The sequence below is a fragment of the Rhinatrema bivittatum genome, chromosome 12 (genome assembly GCF_901001135.1).
Source record: "Rhinatrema bivittatum chromosome 12, aRhiBiv1.1, whole genome shotgun sequence".
In the NCBI taxonomy this organism is placed as follows: Eukaryota; Metazoa; Chordata; class Amphibia; order Gymnophiona; family Rhinatrematidae; genus Rhinatrema; species Rhinatrema bivittatum.
Window position 1 is genome coordinate 34,112,853 of NC_042626.1, and position 25,402 is coordinate 34,138,254.

Consider the following 25,402-nt stretch of genomic DNA (forward strand, 5'->3'; position numbering starts at 1 on the left):
AATTCTATGGGATTATGAGTCTATATGGTCTGAGGATTGAGAATATTAATATTGGACGGAATAAGGAGGTGGTCAGACCAAGGAATTTGTGTGTAGCTTGTTGCTAAGTGTTCTAGATAGTTGCTATTTATGAATGTTAGATCAAGTGAGTGTCCGGCTCTGTGTGTTGGTTTATCAGTTATTAGTGAAAACCCTAGTGCTGTCATGGCATCCATTAGTGTCTGGCATGTGTTAGAAAGGGGTTGGATGTCCATGTGTAGATTAAAGTCACCTAACACTATGGTAGGTTTAGAGGTGTTTAGATGTGTTGTCAGAAACTCGATTAGTGGTGACATATTTAGCTCTAGTAAAACTGGGAGGGCAGTATATAAGGCATATTTGTATATTGTTAGTGTTGAAGATGGCAATTTCATGGTTAGGTGGAGGTATTATTGGGATTAGTTTACATTTAAAAGCTTTTTCGATAATTAGTAGTAGGCCGCCTCCACGTTTATTTATCCTTTGGACTGAGAATACCTCATAATTTTTGTGTGCTATTTGATTTTTTAAGACTACATCAGATTTTTTTTTAACCATGATTCAGTAATTGCAACAAAGTTAGGTTTATTGTCATACAGTAGGTCGGAGATTGGGAATTTTTTAGTGATTGATTGAGCATTTACTAAGATGAATGTTAACATTAGTAAGTTATTTAGAGTTAGGGTGTTTGATTTGGTGGTTCTTATTATCCGTACCAGGTTGTTTTCTTTTTTAAATGAGTTCTGCAAATCTCTTTTGTTGGGAATAGATCTGAACATTTTAAAATTCTTATTATATTTACCTTTGTTTATGCAGACTGATATTGGTTGCTTACTCGAGACTTCTCCTTCCTTTTCCATGTTTGTTGTGTGGTTTGGACGGTTGATCCAAGTTCCTTTTGTGTGCGAAGGGGCGTACAAAGGGGCATGCCCCTTTGGAGCGCCTCTTTGTATTCCTGGTTCAGTGCCCCCTAGGCACTGAACCAGGAATACTGCCCAGTTCAAACACAGCCCTGCTATAGCCACTCTAAGATCCTTAACACCTCCACTACACAGCCGTAACGGACCAGTCATAATAATTACAATACTGCCTCTTGCCTTTGGATGTCCAGCCGGGCGCTCAGGTCACGGCGTCCGACGACAGAGGTCACGGCGTGCACGCATTACCTTTTAGAGAATAGGGAGACATGGGGAGCGCCCGATCCGCCCAGGGCTGCCGAAGCCGCTCTCGCCGCCGCCAGCTGCCCCAGGGAGGAAGGGAGAGAGGACTGGAGCTGCTCCGGAGCTGTCAGCGTGGGAGATGGATGCGGCCAGGGCAGGTGAGCGGGGGCTGGCTGGGGCTCAGGGAGAGGATGGCCTGGCCTGTTGAGAGGAAGGAGTCCTGGAGGGGGAGGAGTTAGGGGGTCAGTCAGCCCCTGGGGCTGCTCAGGAGCTGTCAGCGCGGGAGATCGGCATCCATGGACGCGGCCAGGGTAGGTGAGCGGGGGCTGGCGGAAAGTTTGCTTGGTCTTGTCCCGGGGAGTTAGGGGGTCAGGCAGTGAAGCGGGGCTGGCTGGGGCTGCTCCGGCGCTGTCAGCGCGGGAGATGGATGCAGCCAGGGCAGGTGAGTGGGGGCTGGCGGAAAGTTTGCTCGGTCTTGTCCTGGGGAGTTAGGAGGTCAGGCAGTGAAGCGGGGCTGGCTGGGGCTGCTCCATGGCCCGTGAAATTTCATCTCTGTTTGCCTGACGCTCCACACTAACGCAGGGGTAGGGGTAGGCGGTAAATTAGCAGGTTAAACGCGTGGCAAAACTGCAGGTTTAAAAAGCGATAAATCGGCCCGCGCGTTACTGTATGGGAGGGAATAGCTAATCCATTCGTTTACATCTCATATACATGCCGCGGGCGGAAAGGGTTACCCGTTGTTTTAAAGAGGCGGTAAGGATGGGTTAAAGGGGATAGCGAATCGCGGGTTGGACTAATGTGGCCAAATTGTGAGTAGAAAGCGGGTTAGAAGCAGGGTAACTGCGGCCGCACTTTACTGTATTGGCCTGAAAGCAAGAAGGAGCTATTTACATTTCTGAAATCTTACATTGTAAAGTGCTCTGGTAACGTACACCTTTCCTTACTTGATCACTAATTTGGATGCCAGCCCTGACCTAGTTAACAGTATAAGCTAACAAAATGTCATTAAGTTTCATAAAAACGGATGTTACAAGTGTAAAGACTAGACTTTACAACTGAATGATCTCAGACATTGCAGAGACCAATTTTCAGCCCTTCACTTAGCCATCATGGGAAAGTTTTCACTGCTAGATATTAGTGCTATTGATTTTAACCATTTTCTTAATAAAGGGAATTCCCCAAATCACTTTTGGCCTATATGTTTATTCTGATTAGAGTGCAAACTGTACTAGCAAGGGACAGTCTCTTATAAAATTATTTATAGATGCTGCTGCAGGTACAGTAAAATGCTCAGTCCATTCCCATCAAGCAGCCTTAGGGCAGAGAGGAGTGTTTATCATTACTATGCCTTCAGCAATGTATTTTTTTCTTTTCATTCAACACACAACAATGCCATTTCTTCCTTACCCCAACTATGTTTCAGACAACTACAATATATGCATTGGCTATTAGAGCTACACACAGTAGCGAATGTTCAAAGGATGTTCTATACGATACAAGAAAGCAGTAATCCCCTAATACTGCAATGGGACGGATTGAATTTAACTTTTTGGATAGCTAATGTTCCAAGCCTGCTGTAATTCAGCCTAGTTCGGCCTAGTATTTTAAATGAGAGCACCCAAAGAAAGCAGTTATTTACTCTTTCCGATAATAGAAAGACTAGGGAGCATGTGCAGAAGTTAGTAAGTAGCACATTTAAAACAAATAAGAGAAAATTCTTTTTCACTCAATGCACAATTAAGTTCTAGCATTCAGTGGCAGAGGTTGTGGTTAAGGCAGATGGTGTAGCTGGGTTTAACAAAGGTTTGGATAAGTTCCTAGAGGCGAAGTCTATAAACTGCTATTAATAAAGGAACAGCCACGCGGGTTACTACCATTAATACCTTGGGATCTATTTAATGTTTGGGTGCTGGCCAGGTACATATGACTTGGATTAGCCACTGCTTGAACCAGGATACTGGGCTTGATGGACCCTTGCTCTGATGCCATATCTTGTGTTCTTATGTAACAATGGATATTGCCGATAGTGACTAACCAAAGGCCTCTCCTCCAACTATATCAGCATTGATACAATGGTGTTAGGAAGCACAGTTCTCCTTTGGCCAGCAAGGAATCAGTGGTGGTAGAGGAAGCTTCCCTCTAAGCCAGTAGCAACTCAATGTGCAAGTCTGAAGAGAGGAGTACACACTGCTGCTTAGAAAACATCTTTCTGATAAGAAATTAAACTGAGGTGCTGGCTGCTGTCAGTGAATTTTTCACAACAGTAAAGCTGCAAACCTTAAGGGTAGCACCACTCACCATCACCCCACACAGTCTCCTAGAGAGAAAATGCTGCTTAAAACATACATCTACTGGCTGTTAAGCTCTGGTTAGTACTTTGGGAGGAAAGTGCTATAAAATGTACTAATATTAAGCATTTGAAAAGCTACTGATTTATAGCACATACAGAATGGTTCAGGAGGTGTTTTTGCCACTGCTGTATAATCAGACGGATACTCTAGAGCTGGCCCTGCGTTCCAAGATCATGTGAGACAGCAAGCTGCAAGAGACATTAGTCAGCTAACTCTGGATGATAGGGAGAGAAAGGAGACATAAGAATTTCAATCAAATCTATCCTTTTCAGTTTTGGTAGTATCATTATAGATTGTGACACCTTTTAAAGGATTGCAGTTCCAGTACAATCCATAGCACAGAGGGGAAGCAGTAAGCTTCCCCCCCCCCCTCCCAAAAACGAAGACAGTATAACAGATACAAACACAGAATGTACAGAGACGGTTCCAGGCCAGGTCCCAGTGCAGGCCCACCTAGCCCCCCAGCAGGGGACTTGCCTGATGGGATACACCACTTCCATCCAAGTCACTGCTGCAGCAGACTTCTTGCTACAATCATCCGCATCACCTCATTGGTACCTATGATGGCAAGAGAAGATCTTGATGACAGCAGAAGGCAGCAATAAGGCTGACAAGGAAGATCCTAATGGTGCAAATATCTCCAGATTCCAGGCTAAAGCTCAAACATTCCCTGACACCCCCCCCCCCCCTAACTGCACAAGCAAAAATAAAGCCAACTTAAAATCACAAACATGTACTGAACCCTACATAGGAACATAGTAAAATATGGCAGAAGAGACCCAAACTGTTACATCCAGTCTGCCTAGGTGACATAGATTATTCTAGTTTGGTTAGATAAGCATAAAAACACACATGCAGACCAACAGTTCTCCACCCCACCCCCAAATCTTTCACCTGATCCTTCAACCCTGGTTCCTACCACTATGAAGCCCTCACCTGAGGAGCACAGATTTACCTTCTAGGATTTGGTGAACACGAATGTCCCTCATAAACTGCTGCACAGCATAATCCTTTAAGTACCCATAACCACCATGCATCTGCACAGCCTGATTACAGATCTAAGAGAGAGAGAATGGAGAAAAACCATCACCATGGAGTCAGGAGAGGAAGCTGCCAGAGATCAAACAGGAAGCTGGGGCTTAACTTCCAATGGATACTCCTCTGCTTTCCATTCCAGTGCTTTAAAGTGAGGCATCATGCCATTATAAAAATAATGGATATTTTGGTTGGAGGGGGGGGGGGGGGGGGAACCAGCTTGAGGGAGGAGAGGGCCTGTGGAACATGAACAACTGACAATTCATATGCAGTGTACGGTTTTTCATGCAAAATGTTTGTGGGCGGCATTTTACCACAATCACAAAGCATGACTGCCATCTCCTGATCAATCAAAACAACTGCAGGTGCTACTACACAAATGTATCGCCCCTCTTAATTATGAAAAATTTAAATGGTACATTTAAAAAGTAAATGGTCTTGTGAAGAAATGGGAGACTGGAAACGGAAAATCCCAGCAACTCATATATAATGCACTGCTTTCAATGTTACATATTGTTCGACATAGGAATACACTTCTTGTTAATATTACTGCAATGCAAAATGCAAGTGTTGTCTGTAGTCAATCTATATAACTACAGATGTTGTAGTAGACAAGATAAAAGGTTGATCACCAGCCAGCCCATGGCTCAGCGCCAGTGCTATGATTTGGCATACAGAGGGTCCTTGGTTTGATGCCTGGATCAGGAGTGCACCCCAGATCAACTGGGGCTGGAGATGCTGTAGGGGCAGCATTCACAGCCCCAGGGGAGAGGAAGGGAGTCCTGATCATCAATAATGATGACACCTAGATGTTAGATTTATAGCCCATGGCTGCCAGCACTTGGGAATCCTGCAATGTCCAGACTAAAATGGGGGGGAACCTATTAAAACAGGGGAAAAGATTCCCTGGTAGTAACGTTCATGGTGCCAGGATCCCAGCACTGGTTCCAACAGAGCTGGAAATAAGGAGAACAAAGAAACTAACCGGCCAAAAAAAAAAATAAAAAAAAGTCACCATTTGTGGGCCACACACACAGCAATCACAGGTAGGGTCTCCAAGAGTTGGATAACGAATAGTACAGTGAAATGGTTTCTCAAGGGGAAGATTCTAAGTTCCAGTTCTTATTTAAGCTTAATGTCTGGCCTGGTAATTCCTAGGTTTAACCGCTAAGCACAAACTACATTTTCTATGCAAGCCAGAGGTGTGGGCAACAGCCATGGGGGTAGTGGTACCTATTTAGATTAGGCTGAGATAATCATATATACAATATGCTTAGAGATGTGGCATCTCTTTTCCAGTGGACCAGGCAATAGGGATACCAACTTCGGCGGTCATGCAAACTGGAAGGAAGCTCATTGCCCTGCAGCCCGAAGACAGAAGGGAACTAGCACAGGTCGGCTTGGCCCACATGGGCCGGGGTTGGGGGGATACAGTTGCAGCAAATGGAAGCAGGGTGTTATTGGCATCACGCCCCCCGCAAATAGTTTGTATGTCAAAACTAGTAGGATTAAGTTAGCAACTACTGTAGGTGTGTTTGGTAATACAGTACAGTAATAACTAGAAACATAGGTACTCATGTAGACAAATCTGTCTGGCAAACTACACTAAGGACTTAGGAGCATGGATATTCAGGTAGCTATTTAATTTATCATACAAAAAAACTAACTCAAAAGTGTACCCCAAACAAACTGATCACTAATCAAATCCATACCCCACTTTTTTATAGAAACATTTTTTGTTAAGATTTTTAATTTTTCTCTTCTATTTTTTTACGTTACACATTACCAAAAAAACCTTATCAGAAGCCCCTCATCTAGCCCCCACATATATTTATCCAGAGCAATGGAAAAACAGGGGGGAAAAAAACCAAAAAAACAACAACTCAGCAACACCCACAAGATGACAACCTGACAATTTTTAGCAGTGCATAGAGCCATGGGAAGCTGCCGGAACACCCTGAAGCAGCAGGTCAGACTGCGAAACGTGGCCATGTCAGCATTTTTGTTTTTTTTTTTTGCTCATCAGAAGTCCACATAAGCCCAGAAAAGATAAGTACTAAAGCAGATTAGAAGAATATTGTTAAGCTTGAACTGCATTGTGCTTAAAAGGAACTTGTACACTATAGAGTTTAGCACTGCAATCAGAAAAAAAAAGTTTTTTGTGGGATTTAAAATGTGAAGACAAGTACAATCAAGCAATGGTTAAGTGGACATATATACATTAAAACAACAACAACAAAAAAAGTGGTGGTTTTCAGTGATGGCAGCTTCCAAGAAATGGCTCTACGCACCACTAAACAAATTGTCAGGTTGACATCTTGTGGGTGCGCTGTCGGAGGTTTTCCCCTCCCCTATTTTTCCATTGCTCTGAATAAATATATATGGGGCTAGATGAGGGGCCTCTGATAAGGTTTACTGGTAACGTGCAACATGTAAAGATATAGTAGAAGATACAAATTAAAAATCTTACATTTTTCTATAAAAAAGTGGGGTGTGCATTTGATTAGTGATCACGGCTATTTCATTTACTACATAGCTTTGGTGTCGCATAAGGGAAGAGAGGGCAGCTGTGTGTGTGTGTGTGTGTGTGTGAACCAAGTAGCAATCTTATATGCTCCTTTGCTCAAATAGTAAGTTACAAATGAGGAAGACAAAAACTGTCCTTGATAAGGACAGAAATCTTAAAATTGGTCAAGCTCTACAGCTGACACCTGGGATATATCCATAGCAGTGTGAACAGGAATAGCTAGACACATCATATACTGCTCCCCCCCCCCGACAAAAACCCAAAGCAAATTACATCCAGATGATGCAATATATTAAGACAACAAACAATAAATATAATAATAATAACAAAAATATCAAACTTCCAGTCCCCGCTTTCACTAAGGAAATCACGGGCTGCATTCCACAGCTAAAACTCTAGCTCCCAATACAAGTTTCACACCAAACAAAAATACAACATATCAAAATACATCATTTATTTATTTATTTAGAATTTTTATATACCGACATTCTCGATAGACATATCGAATCAGGTCGGTTTCCATAAAACAAAACAGTCGCTGATAAGGCGTTACATAGAACATGAGAACGTAGATATAAAATACAATTTCATAATAAGAAACAATAAAATAGCAAAATATACATACAATTAAACTTTCCCCAATAACCAAGCTGAAATTGGTTATTGGGGAAAGTTTAATTATGACTAAAGGAGGAACCAGAGTCTTTTCCTACATAGGGAGGCCTTTACTACTCCTTTACCGGCAGGTACCTGGGGTCATGGCTAGCACAAAGGACAGCCTGATAGAGGTCAGTAATGGATCCAGGAAACCATGTGAGAAATATCGGATAGTAACCCCTGAGAGAGATGATACGGAATGCCTCAAGGCACCTAAGCAGCCTCGTGAAGGGGAGGGATCTGGACCACCAAATTTACACCCCACGGAACTAAGGACTGAGCTTACTAAAGGGTCACCAGCCCCCAGCTCACCCAAGGGGGATGGTCCCACCAGGATCTAACAACCCCTTGGGAGTAAGGCTCTCTCTCTCTTCTTCTACTCTCTATTTTTTTTCCTGACCGCACAACTGCAGGTTTTGCACCATCCACCATCTGCTGGAGACAGAGAAATACTGAGGGACTGCAGGTGGCACCCTCGGTCATGTAGCAGTGCCTGAAAAGTTTTTATTTCTCTGCCTCCATCTGCCGGTAGGGATGCAAAACCCACTTGGGTCTGGACTGCTGTGGGGTATCAGTAGGAACCTTCTTCCTTGCTGGGACTTGGGAGGACAGCTGGGAAATCCAAAAGGTGCTGCCTAAGCAGGACTGTTGTGAGGTTTTTGAGGGTTTTGTTTTTTTTCTTTTTAACAGGCTGCAGCAATCTACAACCTCACAAGCCTAATTTAGCCTTAAAAGACACTCTGGGAAGCTTAATTTATATAAATGGGAAGAGAGCTGTTCCCTCCATCACTCAGCTATCAGAGAGGGCAGGAAAGAGGATCTCAAACAGGCATGTGAGGTTGCCTGCTGAAATAACTCAGAACTGGAGCTGCACAGGCTCTGCTGTAGCCAGAGGAAAATGTGCAGATCCTACAGAACGTCCCCCTATTTGACTATGGGAGGAAACAGGGAGGCAAAGAGGCTGGTATGCGTGATTTCTTATTTACTTTTGGCACAAAGCAGCAATAAAATGTCTACTGATCCAGCCAAAACGGGAGTGCCAACCGGGCCCTGTTCTCTGTGCACTAGAGCGCTGCCTTCCACTGTAGGGGCCAGGGCTTGATCTGGGGAACCCACCCAGTTTTTCTCTTCACCCACTGCGGGTGATATGCACTTGCCTAGTGCCTACCTATTCACAAGACTGCCTAGGACTTTGGATGACCGTGTGTATATCATTTTTTTTTTTTTTTTAAATAAGACAGGCTGAATGTACCAGCTAAGCCACTGTGACTCACTCGAAACACCATGCCTTCCTCTTTTTACAGCCTTACCAGAAGTAAGCGCGGGAGGGAGAGGGGAGAGCGACGATCTCAGACTCCCTGATAGCACCGGAGACTGGGAGGCAGTCCAGGGAAAAGGCTGTGCCGCAAGTCTTTTTTTTCCCTTTTAAAATAAAAGTTTTACTGTCTTCTCTGTTGCTCTCCCAGTATAAAGGGAGAGTGTACTGCAGGAACCCCCAAAGGAACAAAATCACCTGGGACCACCCGGAGTTTGAACCATTAGTGCAGGAACTCAGACCCCCAACTGAGTCAGTTCCCAAGGAAGAATTAGTCCCACCAGGACCATTGCCCAGTGCGCCCCCGAGACTTGGCCTACACTCCACCGAAAATGGGGGCCCAAAGCTTCCTCACAGCTACAGCATCAGTCCATGTTTGCAGTTATCAGCTGGAGACCGAGCAATATTGAAAAGCTGAAGGAAGTACCAGATCCCTATAGAGGGAGTGAAGTTAGCTTTGAGCTTTCTCTCTGCCGCCATCTGCTGACAGGCTGGGGACTCACAGTTCTCTGGACTGGTCTGGTGTGAATGATAAGGAAGAGAGCATGAGCTCTTGAAGGCTAGTCAAGACGTTAGTCCAATACAAAGATAACACTACATATAGAGATCTATACATTAATTTTTATTTGTTAATCTTTATCTCTGTGCATTCAAGCTGACTAACACGGCAGCCAAACTACTTTATAGTAGATGACGGCAGGAAAAGGCCAGTCAGACCATCCAGCCTGCCCAGTCTCTTTGTCCATACTAAATTGTTGATTATACCACCCGGGTTCAATCCCCGGCCCTTTCCACCATTGCCGAACATACTGCTGGTATGGACAAATACCAGCAGGCCAGCCAGCTGCCAGTCACAGTTTGACACCCCCCCCCCCCCCCCCCACCGCTACAAGATTTCTCCCATCCAGGAAAGCTATTTTTTGTCTTCTTCCGTTGTACTTCACCATCCTGGGGAGCAGAGCATACAAGACCCCCCTTTTAGTTACCTCCAACACACTGCTCCTCCCATGTCTAAGCAGAAAGCTCCTCAAACAAACAGTCAGCAACACCAGTGTGGATGCTGCCCAAGCAAACAGCCTCCCAGGTCCCCATTTTGAAACACCCACAGGTGACTGATGTTTGTAAAGCAGGTGGAAAGTCTCTAGATACTGAAGTATCCATGGTGTCGGCTGCCCCTTAATTGTCAAAGGAAAACTCCACAGGGCACTTCCCTTTGAAAACTTCCTAACAGGCTCTGCATAAATGTAAAAAAAAAGCACTCGCTATGTTACAGTGATTTAAGATGACAGCTAGGGAATTGTCTCAAGGAACAGACCAAGCCCTGCTAGAAATTAAAAAAAAAATTGTAAAAAAAGCCATGTTCCGACAGTGTCTGTCTTCCTCTTGCCCCCTACCGGCCTGTACTGTACAAGAGAGAGAACAGTAAGGTTATTGGCAAGAAGTGTTTTGTAGCCAAGAATAACCCAGAATGTCAAGTGCAGTCCCCTCCTACCGTATGTCTTCTCAACCCTAGAATTAAATTCAGGATCAAGGTAACCTAGAACATGATGGAAGACAAAGCCCAAAATTCCTCAGGTGACCTACCGCAAAACACTCATCGGTAGCAAAGAGTTTTGCCATAGAACAGAGAGCAACAGCATCGCCACGGCCCTCCTGCAGCGAGCAGGCCGCGTTCCGCACCATCAGCCGGGCGGCCACCAGCCGTGTCGCCATCTCTGCCAGCTTGAACTGGAGGTACTGCATGAGAAAGATGCAAAAAAACCCCCCAAAAATCAGTGCTCAGTGCCTGCTGATCAGTCACCTGCTCAGGTTTCCCCATCAAGCAACCTGTGCTTTTACTGAACCTGAATGCAAAATACTGAGTGTAGGGGCTGGTTTGCCCAACATGCTGATCCTCCCAGCAGGAGGCACTGGAGAAGATGGTACAGGAGTTCTCACTGCTGGAGAACGCACTCACACCAGTGGCATAACCCCGCAGCAGGAGGCACTGCAGCAGTGCTGGTGGTCACTCACAGAAGATATACACTTAGGCACCATTAGATTACACAGACTGAAAACTCACTTGATTGCTAGCTAAAGGTTCTCCAAACTGCTTGCGCACACTGATGTGGTCCCGGGTCAAGAGGACGGCGGCATGAGCAGCACCTAAGGAGCAGGAGGCTGGCAGAGGCAAGACACAGGAGTTCAGTTAGCGCTGGTAAAGAAAAGCTGCCCTCACTCCCTCCCCCCCCAAAGCTACGAAGCCTCTCACCAATGTTTATCCTGCCCCCATTCAGGCCCTGCATGGCGATGTTAAAGCCTTGTCCCTCGGCCCCGAGTCTGTTGGCGACGGGAACTACGCAGTCTTCGAATATCACTGCCCGCGTAGGCTGGGAGTTCCACCCCACCTGCAGGAAACAGCAGTGGTTACAGGAGGTGAGCACACACCCATTGAGCTGGCTGTTCCACAATATAAGCTCAGAGTGGCCCTTCAAAAAAAAACTTTTGGCTATCAACTCCCAGACTTTAAAAGGACAAAATCCCTCTTACCGATGCCCCTTCCTCCCACCCTCAGGAGTCTCCGATAACCCATAGGGAGATTGCACAGACATCTATCATTTTGCACATATGTGTCTGCTTTATGCTCCCTCATCTCATTTACTGTCTTCACTACAAATAAAACCATGCACACTTAGGTCTTGTTCGGAGAGGATGGTCCAAAGGGAGAGATGATTAGCTGAAGTTTCCCCATTTGCAAAGCACTTTCTGCGAGTGCAGTTAAGGGGAGCAGATGACCCTGTACTCTCTGACCCGGAGAAAAGATGTTTGCTGCCAAGGATTTGTCTTGTTAGATTTCCAGGGAAAGGGTCTTGTGTCTGCCCAACTAGATAAAAGCTGCCCAGAGGTTTGTTTCAATGTATATTCCACAGAATTAGCAAGAGTTTAAAACTTTCAGCCCAAAAGGATGACCTCAGTTCGGTGTTTTGCCACAAAATCAGAGAGAGAAAAAAAAAAAAAGTGGCCAGTCCCATGGAGCAGAAAACACAAGTGCAATCAACTGAAAAGTCATAGGAGACATGGACACCCCTCGTCCAGCCTCCTTCCAGATGTTCTGTTCTCTTACCACTCCCCACCCTTCCCCCTCATCCCTTGTCTCTCTCTCATAAGGTGCACCATACTGGCTCAGAGCAGAAGGTCCAATGATCCCAACACTGTCTGACAGTGGTGAAATCCAGGTGGACCTTAGAAAATACCCAGTACATCCCAAAGAGTAGATCTAATTTTTTTGTTGCTCACCCCCAGAGATAAGCTGTGGGTTTCCCCCAAGCCCATGAGGCTCATTAATTGCAGTTTATGGACTCTTCTTTCAGGAATGCGTGCAAACCGTTTTTTAAACCCAGCCATGCTGGAAGCCTTGACCATTCCCTCCGGCAACAAAGCCCACAACTTAATTGTGCATGGAGTTAAAAAAAAAAAGCAAAAACAAAAAAACCTCTCCTAATTTGTTTTAAATCTACTATCCAAACATAAGAAATGCCAGCACCAGACTAAACTGCTGCCAAGCCTGGATGCCAGGGCCTGACCACAAGCTCTGTCAAGCTTGTGCTGCCAGACTCGGGGGGGCCTTTGCAGGCTCCTCTGAAGAATCACTGCTGGTGCAAACAGGTCAGCAATACTGCAGGCCCAATAGTTATGAGACTGACGGCTGGCAAGCCCCGCTCCTAAACCTGCTCAAAGATAACCCCCATCCCCTTCTAGATACTTGCTTCAGCAGAGGCAGCTGATATCCTCACCTTTCTCTATTTTCTTCTTCTTTTTTTTTTTTTTTTTAAAGCTTTAATGAGCAAAAGGGAGAAACGGGAAAGCCAGGGTCATTTTTTTCTAGTTTGAGGTGGGGAGGAGGGGCCACTAACCCTAGGGATTTTTTTTTTTTTTGACTAAGGTGTCTTACTGGAGTGAAGATATGGAACTGGTCCCAAACGAATAATAAAACAATATAAGAATGTGAGCAAGTGGATTCGGGTTTTTCCCCCCTGAGGCAGACAGAAGTTCGAAACATGATATAAAGTGTCGGGGTTGGATCGGACATTTGATGGCAAGATAAGTGCCGGGAATACTTTGATGCTCACTTGAAAGGGAATTTTGTTCTGGGAATGTGTGGGACTGTTTTTGGAGATTTCTAAATATTTTTGAAAAAATACACAATAACATAAAAAAAATATATATATAGGATTAAATAAAGTAAAGTGGACTTTCCTCCTGAATTGGCTCTTTTATAAAACTGTCGGTCCCACATAAATGTCTGCATAAAAAGAGTTTTTTCACATAAAGTATGAGTTTATAGAAGATTAAGTTATATGACCAGTTGACCAATTTTGTTTTTGTGAGTTTATACGACTGTATGGGTTCTCTGGAATACGTCTGTTGTTGGGGCTTTTGTGAATTGATTGGAGTTTTTAAAGAGTTTCCATGCTTCTGCAGACTTAATTCTTTGCAACTGCTCCTTTTAGTTTCCTCATGTTATCATAATCACCCCTTTTAAAGTTATACGTTATTGCATTTTTATCTTCCATCCAGTGATCATCTCACATTTTGATTGCATAAAGATCACTATTGCTAAGCAGCTCCATTGCAACAGTTATCCCTCTGCCTCCTCACATCATCTCCTTCTTCCCTGCTTACCTCCCATTCTGGTTCTTCCCATTAGCCTGCCAGCTGCTCACCTTTCTCTCCTTCTTGCCAAAACTGAGTCCCGGCGTGCCTTTCTCCACCACTATGCAGGAGATGCCTTTTGAGTGGCTGCCTCCTGTGCGGCACATGACCACGTAAACATCTGTGTCACCACCACCACTGATGAAAGCCTGGTGAGCACAAAGCAGAAAGTAATAATGCAGCAAACACTGCACAGCCAGACACACGTGCACACAAGCCGAGATTTGCGGACACTCTTCTCCAGGGGGTCCATGCCTCCTGACTACTATCTGGGAGTCGTGCCTTGTGACCATGGGCGATTAAAAAAAAAAAAAAAAAATGGAAAGGAATTGGGTGTTGGGGGGGGGGGGGGGGGGGGGGAGAGGAGAGGGTGGGTGAGATAGCAGGGAAAGGGGCACATCCATGCCAAACTTCTACTGTCGCCTCCAACAGCTCCCCCCAATCTCAAACCACTCCCTTCTCCCACAGACTCTCTCAGCCCATGTGGGTGGCTGACCCCATCTTCTCCTTGCTCTTGGCTGCCATGGATCCCACTTCCCTTGGCCTGTGCAGGCTGCTGATGCCTCCTCTGTTTCAGCCTGACACCGTTTCCTGCTCCCTTGGCCTACACAATCCATCGACGCAAAAAGGTTCCAGGTCAGTGATCCAGCAGAAAATCACCACCACTTGTAACCAATGATAAATGTTGTCTGACAGGGTTCATGCCATGTGACCAACATCCAGTGGGATCATCATGTCACATCCTTAAGGTGATGGACCTAAACACACAGCTGAAAGGGAGAACCCTGGCAGCCCATCCAAATTCAGATTAGCTAAAAGGAAAGCAGCAAAGTTCCAAAACAAAGCTGATCTCTTTCCTAAGACTACTGTATGCTTTTCAATGTAAATCTTTAGACTTGTTTAGGTTGCTGACATCTAAAGAAGAGACCTCAGTAATTCCAAATCCCTGCATGAAAAAAAAAACCCAAAACATTCAATAACCTTGGAAAGGATCAGCTCAAATACGCTTTGGTTGTCCTTAAACATCAGAAACAGAGATCAAAGAAAAAAAATCTCCCACTACCTTGGAACCATTGAGGACGTAAGTGTCACCACTTTTCTTTGCTGACGTTATAAGCGAGGCTGCGTCACTCCCACTCCCTATAGAGAAGATAAGGACATGTGCACCGGTGAGTCACTGACACCTGTCCAGCAGCACAAGATACTGGGACAGGGCTCTCAGACCCAGCCTGCTACCCTTGGAGGAATCTGGAGGAAAATTCTGGAGAAACATTCTCAGACTTGCCAGTTATGTTATTAAGCCTTCCACTGACTCCAACACTGAAGACCCTCTCAGAAATCTACCCCTCCACACTGCTGACATTTCCCTCTCCTTCCCTATCATCCAGTTTTGCTCTTATCCCACAGAAGGACTGTGCATACACGTATCTCTATCTGTATCTGCAGGGTGTTCTGGCAGGTCTCCCAGAGCGAAGCAGAACAGTATACGTGTGTATCTAGGTCTTCAGAGGAAGTTGGGGGATGGAGGGCATTCTGGGTAGCCTTTGAGAGTGAGGGAGAGGGCCCAGGGACTCACCTGGCTCGGTAAGGCAGTAGGAAGCGAACTTCTCCATACTGCAGAGTGATGGACAGAACAGATGCCGCTGCTCCTTATTTCCAAATGTGTCAATCATCCAAACACACATGCTGTGGAAAGAAGAGGGGTAGGGTATAAAACCCCAGGTGGCAGATATCACCTTCCCATCACACCTTAACAGATCAGAATAAAGGATAAATGCCAAATGCAAAGACTACAAAAGAGAGAGAGAGAGAGATGAGAAGAGTATACATTCAATGAGAGACTGAAGCAATTCTACCACATCAATGAACACCTCATCAAAAACAAGGAATGAGACACATGAGGTCCAACAGGCTCATAACACTCACTTGTGAATACTCATATATGCTGTGGTGCTTGCACACCCTGTCGACAGGGCCTCAAAGATGATGGAGGTGTCCAGGCGGGACAGCCCTGACCCACCTACTTCTGGATGGACATAGATCCCACCAAACCCCAGCTGTGCTGCTCGCCGCATGGTCTCCACAGGGAACACTTCCTGTTACAACCCAAACAAGATGTTACAGAGAAGAAGAGCTCCAAGAGGAGATAGGATCTGAAGTTCAGCCCTACTACTTGTGCCACAGAAGGGAGAGAAACACTAAAGGGGGGGTGCAACCTAGGAAGAGGTGTCCCTCTGTGCTAATCTGTTCTCTATCTCGTCTAATCTCTCAAGCACAGTCTTGGACTCTGGGGGATAAGCAAATTAGTGTAAAAGATTATCAGCCCTGTAGACAACAAGAAAGTGATTGATCTACAATGAGAATGTCCCAAGGACCCTAATAGGCCACAATTTAAAAAACAATCATTTATTCAGATCTGGACTGGACACCTTGGAGCCCTCCAATCCAGGTCATGAAGGCTGATAAACACATGGTTTGTCTCTGCAAGACACTGCCTGAAAATTGTCCTCGGTGCTCAGTGGCTCCACAGCATCCTCACAGCTGCTGCTGATTACTTCATATGTTGCTTGTTCCCTAAGCATTAACCTAATGGTGGCTGCATGTATGCTCCTAAAGCCTATGGAGAACTATGTGAATGACAGGTACTATAGAAATCCATTTACTGCTATTCGTTTACAACATTCCAGGTACTCTGGCACTGTGCAATTACCTTCTCATCCCATTCAGTCATATGAGGTGCCATCTCCCTGGCAGCAAAGTCAAAGGCCAGCTTCTGGAATTCCTTCTGTTCCTCGGTCAGGCCTATAGAAGCTGAAAATCAGAAACCTGGATGAGTGGGGGAGGCATATAAGTAAGGTAGAGGAACTTTTAGATTTTGATTTCCAACAGAGCTGACAAATGTTCCAGGTCAAGGAAGAAGGCATTGGATAGTTCTGGATTTTGAGCTTATATCTTAATGTCTTCTCAATGGGAGCACTGATAAGAGACGATTACCTTCCTGGTAGCGGAAAAGAATCAGTAAATTCTGCTTGGGGAAACTGTAAAACTTAAAAGTACTAAACTATTGGGGTATATTATTTAGTGTGTTTGTGTGTCTGTACTAAAAAGGAAGTCAGAAAGGCAGACAATAAACAGAAGTGTCTGTACTAAAAAGGAAGTCAGAAAGGCAGACAATAAACAGAAGTTTGTGTGTTTGTGAGTTGGGAAATGCAAACATAGAAACAGAAATTTCTATGTTTGCATTTCCCAACTCATCCTAGCTCATCCTTTAATTTACAGGCAAGTATCACTTTCACACTAAAAAAAAACCCAAAACAAAACAGCCTTTTAACTTAAATTCAGAAATTCTACACACCTTATCAAGAGTTTGATCATTCCCTAGTAGGTCAATACCAGATATATGGTGAATACATTTAAAGGACCCTAATTGTAAGAACATAAGAAAATGCCATACTGGGTCAGACCAAGGGTCCATCAAGTCCATCAAGCCCATCAAGCCCAGCATCCTGTTTCCAACAGTGGCCAATCCAGGCCATAAGAACCTGCATTCCTATTCTTATAGCAACCTAAAATTTAACTAGGAACTGAAAAAATTTAAGATGAAGACAGCAGTCCAGCAGCAAGAGGGGGACCTCCCAGTCTTTTCCATCAATTGTCACATGTATGATTTTTTTACCCGCCAGTGAAAAATTGTACGTGTGCATCCGAAGCAAAGAGCTCCTGACTCTCAGAGAACGAGTCCGAACTCTGGAGGCTAGAGTGGCAGACCTGGAAGAGCAGAGGCAGACAGAGAGGTATATCGATGAGACCTTCAGGGACACAGCAGCCAAGTCCCAACTCCAGTGTGGCAGCCCTGGTGCTGCCTTGGAAGAGGAAGTTCTCATGATCAGAGAGCATCAACCTGGTGCAACAGGAAAGATCCTGTAGCAAGAACCTGCACTCCAGGTGGTGCACTGTCCTCTTGCACTGAGGATGTGTCTCCCAGGGCTACTGCCCAGGAGGGAAGGGTTAGGTTGGCCGTCATAGTTGGTGAGTCAATTATTAGAAATCGAGACAGTTGGGTGGCTGGTGGGCGTAAGGATCGCCTGGTAACATGCCTACCTGGTGCGAAGGTGGCGGACCTCAGGTATCACCTAGATTTGACAGTGCTGGGGAGGAGCCAACTGTCTTGGTAGATGTAGGCACTAACGATATAGGAAAATGTGGGAGGGAGGTTTTAGAAGCCAAATTTGGGCTCTTAGGTAGAAAGCTGAAATCCAGAACCTCCAGAGTAGCATTCTCTGAAATGCTCCCTGTTCCACGCGCAGGTCCCCAGAGGCAGGCAGAGCTCTGGAGTCTCCGTGTGTGGATGAGACGATGGTGCAAGGAAGAGAGATTCAGTTTTGGAAGGAACTGGGTAACCATTTGGGGAAGGGGGGAATCTTTTCTGAAGGGATTGGCTCCATCTTAACCAGGGTGGAACAGGCTGCTGGTGCTAACCTCTAAAAAAGAGACAGAGCAGCTTTTAAATTAGAACAAAAGGAGAAAGCCAACATGGTTCAATGGGCGGTATCTTCAAATGATACTAATGAAGCATTAGAGTTAGTGCATCTCAACAGAGAGGTTCCAATTATAAGAAAAGTAATCCATGTGCCTATAATTAAAAACTCACCTGAGCTAAAAGATTCCAATTTATCCCTGTAAACTAAAAAGCAGAATGTAAATACAAACAAAAAACCCACTTTGAAATGTTTTTATGCTAATGCCAGAAGTGAAGTAAGATGGGAGGAATTAGTGTGTGTAGCAGTGAATAATGAGAGACTTAATTGGCATCTCGGAGACATGGTGGAAAGAAGATAACCAAATGGGATAGTGCTATACCAGGGTACAAATTATATTGCAATGACAGACAGAAGCATCTTGGTGGTGGGGTGGTGCTTTATGTCCAGGATGGCAGAGAGTCCAACAGGATAAAGATACTGCATGAGACTAAATGCACAATTGAATCTTTATGGGTAGAAATCCCTTGTGTGTCGGGGAAGACTATAGTGATAGGAGTATACTACCATCCACCTGGTCAAAATGGTGAGACTGACAGTGAAATGATAAGAGAAATTAGGGAAGCTAACCAAATTGGTAGTGCAGTAATAGTGGGAGATTTCAATTACCCCAATATTGCCTGGGTAAATGAAGCATCAGGGCATGCTAGAGAGATAAAGTTCCTGGATGGAATAAATGACTGCTTTATGGAGCAATTGGTTCAGAAACTGATGAGAGAGGGAGCAATTTTAGATCTAATTCTCAGCAGAGTGCAGGATTTGGTGAAAGAGGGGCCACTTGGCAATAGTGATCATAATATGCTCAAATATGAATTAATGACTCGAAGGGGACAGTAAGTAAATCCTCAGCTCTAGTGCTAAATTTTCAAAAGAGAAACTTTGATCAAAAGAGAAAAATAGTTTAAAAAAACCCCCAAAACTGAAAGGTGCAGCTACAAAGGTAAAAAGTGTGCAACAGGCGTGGACATTGTTAAAAAAAATATCATCCTAGAAGCACAGTCCAGAGGTATTCCATGCATTAAGAAAGGTGGAAGGAAAGCAAAATGATTACTGGTATGGTTAAAAGGTGAGGTGAAAGAGGCTATTTTAGCCAAAAGATCTTCATTCAAAAATTGGAAGAAGGATCCATCAGACGAACTTGCCAGGTATTTGTGACTTGGATTGGCCACTGTTGGAAACAAGATACTGGGCTTGATGGACCCTTGGTCTGACCCAATATGGCATATCTTATGTTATGTACCAGTAAATTGCACAAAAATCAATGCCCGTGGCTGCTTTAGTTCAGGGAAAGCTGCCCCAACACACTCTACTTTTCTGGCCCCCCCCCCAGGCCTTAGAGGAAGCAATGACACATGTCACCACTAGCTCTGCTCCATTTCTACAGAGCAGTTCAAACTGCTACCCCTGATCCATTTCTGCAGGGGAGCAAGAACTAAATTACACCGTGGGTTCTACTCCGCATCCTTGAGTCCCAGAGAAAAAGTGGCAAAATGCCATTCTGGTTGTTCCACCAGAAATTAAACCCTGGGTAAGAGATAAAAAAGGGTTGAGCTGTAATGCCAACCATCAAGGCTATGGTTGAATCCTCGATGACTGGCACTATTGCTAATTCAAACCCTTTTTGTGTCTGTTCTTTCCTCTGCAGTATCTGCTTAAGTAACAGCCCTTTCCCTTCTGTTCTCTGTAGACCAGGAGGGAAGGGGTTGAAATAGGGGGCAGAGTGGTTCCTTTCTGCTTTATCCACTCCAGCTCACCCCTCCTTTCCTCTCCCCTGCAGGTTGCCTGAAGGGAGGGACTGGAGAAAAGGAAAGGACAAGCAGGGAAGTGCCTTGTCCTGAAAAAGGCCATGCACCATGCTGGAGGCAACCCCCCCCCAGCACCAACACCCACTCTCCCTCCCAGCACACTGCAAACTTTGGCTGCACTTTAGTTTTGGTTTTTTTACTGGGGAGGGAAGAGGCAAAAACAGAACCAGGGAGGAAGACAATCCACTCCCCAATAGCTCAGGAGCAGGAAAACTGTGAGGAAAGTGAGAGGCAGGGAGAAACACCCCTCTCTCCCTCCTTCTGTTTTTCTGCTTTTTTTTTTTTTTATTGCAAAGTCCCTGACAGAGGCTCAATCACAGACCCCTTAATGGGAGCAAGACAAAGGCTTGTACTTCTGGTCATATCCAGTGGCTTGGCCAGGGGTCTGGCCCAGATCCACTATTGAGCTGCTGAACCAGTTCAGACCTACCATCTGCTGGCACCACCTCCTAAGTAGTGGCAGTGCTGTCACAAAAAAAAAAAAAAGGGTTGTCTGTCTGCGGTAGGAGGAAATAACCCACCTTGTAAGGCTGGACTGGTGTAGCAGGATGCGATGGAATCATATTTATTTAATTTATATTCTGCTTTTTCAATCATTTCAAAGCAGACTGCAATCAGGTACTGTAGGTATATCTGAGATAATGGAAGGTGGTGTGACTTTCCCCAAGGTTAGAAGGAGGAGCAGCAGATTTGAACGCTTGCTTGCCTTGTTCACAAGCCACTGTTGTAACCACTAGGCTACTCCTCTACTCCAGGATTTAGATCCTGCTTGTCCTCAGAGAATAAGAACTACAAGTCTCAACATACCCTGGAGTAAAGGCAGGTCCAGCTCATCCCCAAGGACCTGGATCCACCAAATAACCATGCAGGTATCTTAATGTGCAGCTGTAAATATGATGAGGATGAGCAAGCAACTCCCATGACCTGGAGGTCAGGGTGAGCCAGGCCTGGATTTGCCCCGTGTATGCTGGGAAATGCAATCGCTGGTCTGTTCCATAGGACATCAAACTACTAGGATCAGATCACTGTGGGCAGTTGCCCCCTCCTTACGATCGATGCAGGAAGCGATACCCCTCTGAAGTAGTAACGAGCTCCGGCACCTTGCGAACCTGAGCCACGGGGCCAGCAACGCTGGAAATCGACCGCTGCACGCCATGGAAGCTAAAAACTCCGTAGAAGCTGCAGCCTCTTGGTAATAGGTGATTAAGAGGAGGGGGGAATAGAGGAGGTGGAGGAAAAGGAAGAGAGCAGGGAAAGGGCAGTTTGGGAATTGTAGTTCAGGAGAAAGCTACGGTACCCGGATTTAAATGGCAGGGTGGGAAAAAGCAGACTACATTCCCCATGGAGCCCTGCGATGTGGACGAGGTGAAGACCCGGCCTCCTCCAGCCATTGGTTACCAAGTAGATAAGGACTCTCTCACCATCGACTGCTAGGAAAGAAGGGCCGGTCTTCGCAGTCATTGGCTGCTAGGAGGAGGTGTGGCGTTCTTTGCAGCACACGTGTGGGTAAGGAAGTTCTGGCAGTTCATGGCTTGTTTCTTTTTTTGTTGAGTTGTAGCTATTAGTGGTTCTGGAGGATTGGTTTTGAATGGCTTCTCTCCAGCAAAATGCCGGAGGATAGGTGGGAGGCTGTGCTAAGCCTCAGATCTGTTAGGTTCTACAGTGCTTTGAAGTTCAGGAAGTGCACGAGATGCAATTGAGCCGCTAGTTGGGGAATTTGAAGCTAGTACCTACAGAGGCTTTTTTGTTATAGGAGGCCCGCCTCTTGAGGCAAGGGCCGTATAACTGGGCAGACCTGCTGTAGGCAAGAGGGGGGGCCCACAGCCCAAGGGCGCTGGGCTAGGTGGGGAAAGGGGCGGACAATAGGATTAGTGGGGCCAGTTCAAACCTGAGCATGAGCCAATGAGACAAAGAAGGCAGCGTCTCTGAGCTCAGGTACTTAGAGGTAGTGCGGGGTGGGGGGAGCACATTTGCAGCCTGGAATCCAGAGCAAGAGCAACTAACCTCCAGCTACAGCGAAGAGGAATCAGAGCTCCACCTGGCGATCCCAGTACAGAGAAGCAGGCAGAAGAAATCCTCACTCAGATTCACCGAACCCGAGTCCAGTGCAGGAGAAGCAGCGGCATATGATACGAGATCAAGTCCAGCGCAGGAGAAGCAGAGACAGAGTATACTCCGATTGCAGCTCCAAGCGGACTACCATTGCTGAAAACTTTGCTTGCAGAGTTACCAGGTAAGCTGTGCATGCTTTGTGCAGTCGATATGCCCTGCTCTGTTCCCCCCCCTTTTCCTTCCCCCCCATATAAGTATTCCTGGCAGGCCACCTGCCCCCCCCCCCCCAAGCGGCATCCCCCGAGCCATGCGGCCCCCGAGCCATGCGGCCGCCCTATCTCTCTGCCCTGCCATCCAGCCTGCCCCCTCGGCACCCCCAGAGCCATGCGGCCGCGCTATCTTGCTGCCCTTCCCCCGGCCGGGCCCCTTCCTGGAGCCGGCCGGCCATTCTTCCTTAGCCCATGTGGCCAGCCCGCCCCCCCGTGCTTCCCGGCCCCCCCCCCCCTGCAAATCCTGCCGCGCAGACCTGCCCCCCCCCCCCCCCCGCCCCGCAAATATCGCTGCGCCGACCCGCCCCTGGCCCCTCCCGGGAGCCGGCCGCGCTTCACGGCCCCCCTCTTTTTCCCCTAATAAAAGCTCCGCGCAGGCCTGCCCCGCAATTATCACCGCATGGCCCACCCCCGGCACCCCACCGCCGCGCCACCCAGCCCTGCCCGGCATCCCCCAAGCCATGTGGCCGCCGAGTCATCCGGCCCCTACCCAGCCAGTGCCTTCCAGCATGCCCCCCCCGGGGAGCCCCCCCCCCAAGTAAACCTCCTAACCCGGCGCCGATCCATGTCCCCACACGGCCCCTCCCTGGCCGCCGGGAGCCGGACGGTCAAAATCCGCGCCGGCCTGCCCCCCCCCAAACAGCGCCACTCGACCCGCCCCCCCTGCAAGCATCGCCGCCCCGGCCAGCTGCCCCGGCACCCACCCGCCAATTCCGCCACGCCCCGCCCGGCATTCCCCAAGCCACGCTTCCGCCAAGCCATCCGGCCCCCCCCCTACCCCAGGCCGTGCCTTCCAGCTCGCCCCTTCCCGGGAGCCTCCCGGCAATATAACCCCCCCCCCTCAAGTAGCCTCCTAGCCCCCGCCGATCCGGACCCTTCCCGGCCGCCGGCCTGCTCTCCTTCCACGCGGTCGGCCCCACCCAACCCCCCCACCCCTGGCAGCCAGCATCCCGGCTCCTCCGTTTATACCCTTTACCTCCCCTCCCGCCGCCGTTCCCCTCCGGCATCGCTTGCCCACGTGGCCGCCCCTAACCCCCTCGGCTCATCCCCGCTGATAATCGCAGCGCGACCCCCCCCCCCTCGTGCGTTTTGCTCCGCCGATCCCCCCTCCCCCCGCAATCGCTGTCGCGCTAAAGAAATTATCTGAAGTTTGTAATAACTTTTAAATGACTAAAAAGGTGTATTGTGGCAGCACAAAACATTTCACTGCTGGCTGCAAAGATTGCACTGCTGGCTGCAAACGGTATAATCACACACTATCATGTGAAGAGATATCATGTAACGTTATCATCCCCACATTCCCTACCTCTATTTTCCCCCTGCTATTGATTGTTTATAGTTCTCTGTAAAACAAAGTCCATATTATCGCTTGTTCTCTTTTACCTAGTTTACTGTTTAATGATTGTTCATTGTTCTCTGTAAAGCTCGTTAGCTGCATTTTGTTTACTGTGAACCGATGAGATGTTCCCAACGTTGGTCGGTATATAAAAGAATATAAATAAATAAAATAAATAGCTATGGGAACAGTATGTTTAGACCTTGTTTATAATATTACAATGATCACATAAGTATTCTATTAAGAACCATACAAAAATCCATAATACAGAGTGGGGGACCAGCTAAAGAAAAAAAAACCAGCTTAGTTTTCAGAGCTTTGTTTTCATGTAAATAGATACTAGGGCTAGCTTGCTTGCACAATGGCAGGATTGCACAGCACCACTGCCACAGAGGAGACCTGTATTTGATTCCTAAGTTACCTATACATTCCCCCCACGCGCCCCCAGCCTGCCCGGCCGGGTGCGGCTTCCGCGCCCACAGCCCCGATCCACCCCCCCCCCCCCAAGCAAGCCTCCAAAACCACCATCCCACCACGTCTATGCCCCCCCCTCTTCCCATCCCCGCGCCCCCCCGCAGCCACCGCGGTTACCAAGTCCAGCTTACCTCCGCCCCCCTCCACCCCCCTTTTCCCGCATCTTATCCATCCAACCCTCCCCACCTACTATACGCCGGGTTACCAATTCAGCTGCCCCCCCCCCCCTCTTCCCCCCCCCCCCCCCCCCAGTTTGGAACCTAACCATTTTATATGTCTACACAGCATGTCAACCATTCAGTTTTCTATGGCTACCGGCCCGGCCGCACGTATACCGGACCAGGCTCTGGCTCCAGCAGCCAAGCGAACACGTCGGAAGCCCAGCAAACTGCAGGACAACTTTGCAGCAACACCAGACGACAACAAACTCAAGACCAAGACTCAGAAGAATAAGAAAAGGAAAACAGCGACCAGACGACAACCACATAGCATCAGCCATCTGGGCTGCTATGTGCTGGAGAAGCCCCCTCCCCCCGGGGCACGACCCCTACGGCACCGCCACAACCGGTCTACAACGCAGGAGCCGAGAGAGAACTACGTCAGCTCATGGACCAAACCTTGGCAGCGGCGGCTATCCATGGCACCGACAGGGTGAAGTCACTGCTGGCGGGGTTAACGCATGCCAATAACCCATCCCCCCCAGCAGTACGGTCCAGTACCTGTCGGTCCACACCAAGGTTCATCGGGCAGCACCAATAGTTCAGCGGGCAGCACCCAGCAACAGCACGGGACCGCTAACGAGTCGAACTGGCACCCACAAGAAGGACAGAACTGTGAGTACCCTCCTGTAAACACGGGCCAGGCTAATGCGCAGATGCCCCTCAATCAGGTGCCCCTCAATCAGCCCACTTACCCTCCGCTAACGAATGGCACCGAAGTGTGGCTGGGGCCACAAGGCGCTACAAGCGATTTTAATGCCCAGGTTCCCCCAACACAGCCCGGTTGCCTTCCCATCAATCAGCCCACTTACCCACCGCTAACGAATGGCAGCGAAGTGTGGCCGGGGCCACAAGGCGCTCCAAGCGATATTTTTGCTGCTATGAAAGCATTTTTTGATAACCTTCAGGGGCAGGGTAATTTTAACACAAGACCGCCACAAAACCCTGTTAATCA

At 47.2% G+C, this 25,402-nt stretch overlaps 1 protein-coding gene across 5 annotated transcripts; it reads right to left on the minus strand.

Moving 5' to 3' along the window:
• Positions 1-2,361: 2,361 nt before the first annotated feature.
• ACAD8 (acyl-CoA dehydrogenase family member 8) lies at positions 2,362-22,193 on the minus strand. Of its 5 annotated transcripts, none has more exons than XM_029572703.1 (11): positions 22,103-22,193; positions 16,466-16,566; positions 15,682-15,851; positions 15,332-15,441; positions 14,819-14,895; positions 13,767-13,904; positions 11,315-11,450; positions 11,126-11,223; positions 10,648-10,800; positions 4,485-4,587; positions 2,362-4,087 (listed from the first exon to the last, which is right to left on the minus strand). In XM_029572703.1, exons 2-11 carry the CDS (start codon positions 16,496-16,498, stop codon positions 4,035-4,037), a joined length of 1,071 nt encoding a protein of 356 aa, XP_029428563.1. In that variant the 5' UTR covers positions 16,499-16,566; positions 22,103-22,193; the 3' UTR covers positions 2,362-4,034. The 5 variants fall into 5 exon arrangements, with proteins under 5 accessions (XP_029428563.1, XP_029428559.1, XP_029428561.1 ...); XM_029572699.1 differs by lacking the exon at positions 22,103-22,193 and adding an exon at positions 21,149-21,312; XM_029572701.1 differs by lacking the exon at positions 22,103-22,193 and adding an exon at positions 20,906-21,310.
• Positions 22,194-25,402: the final 3,209 nt, after the last annotated feature.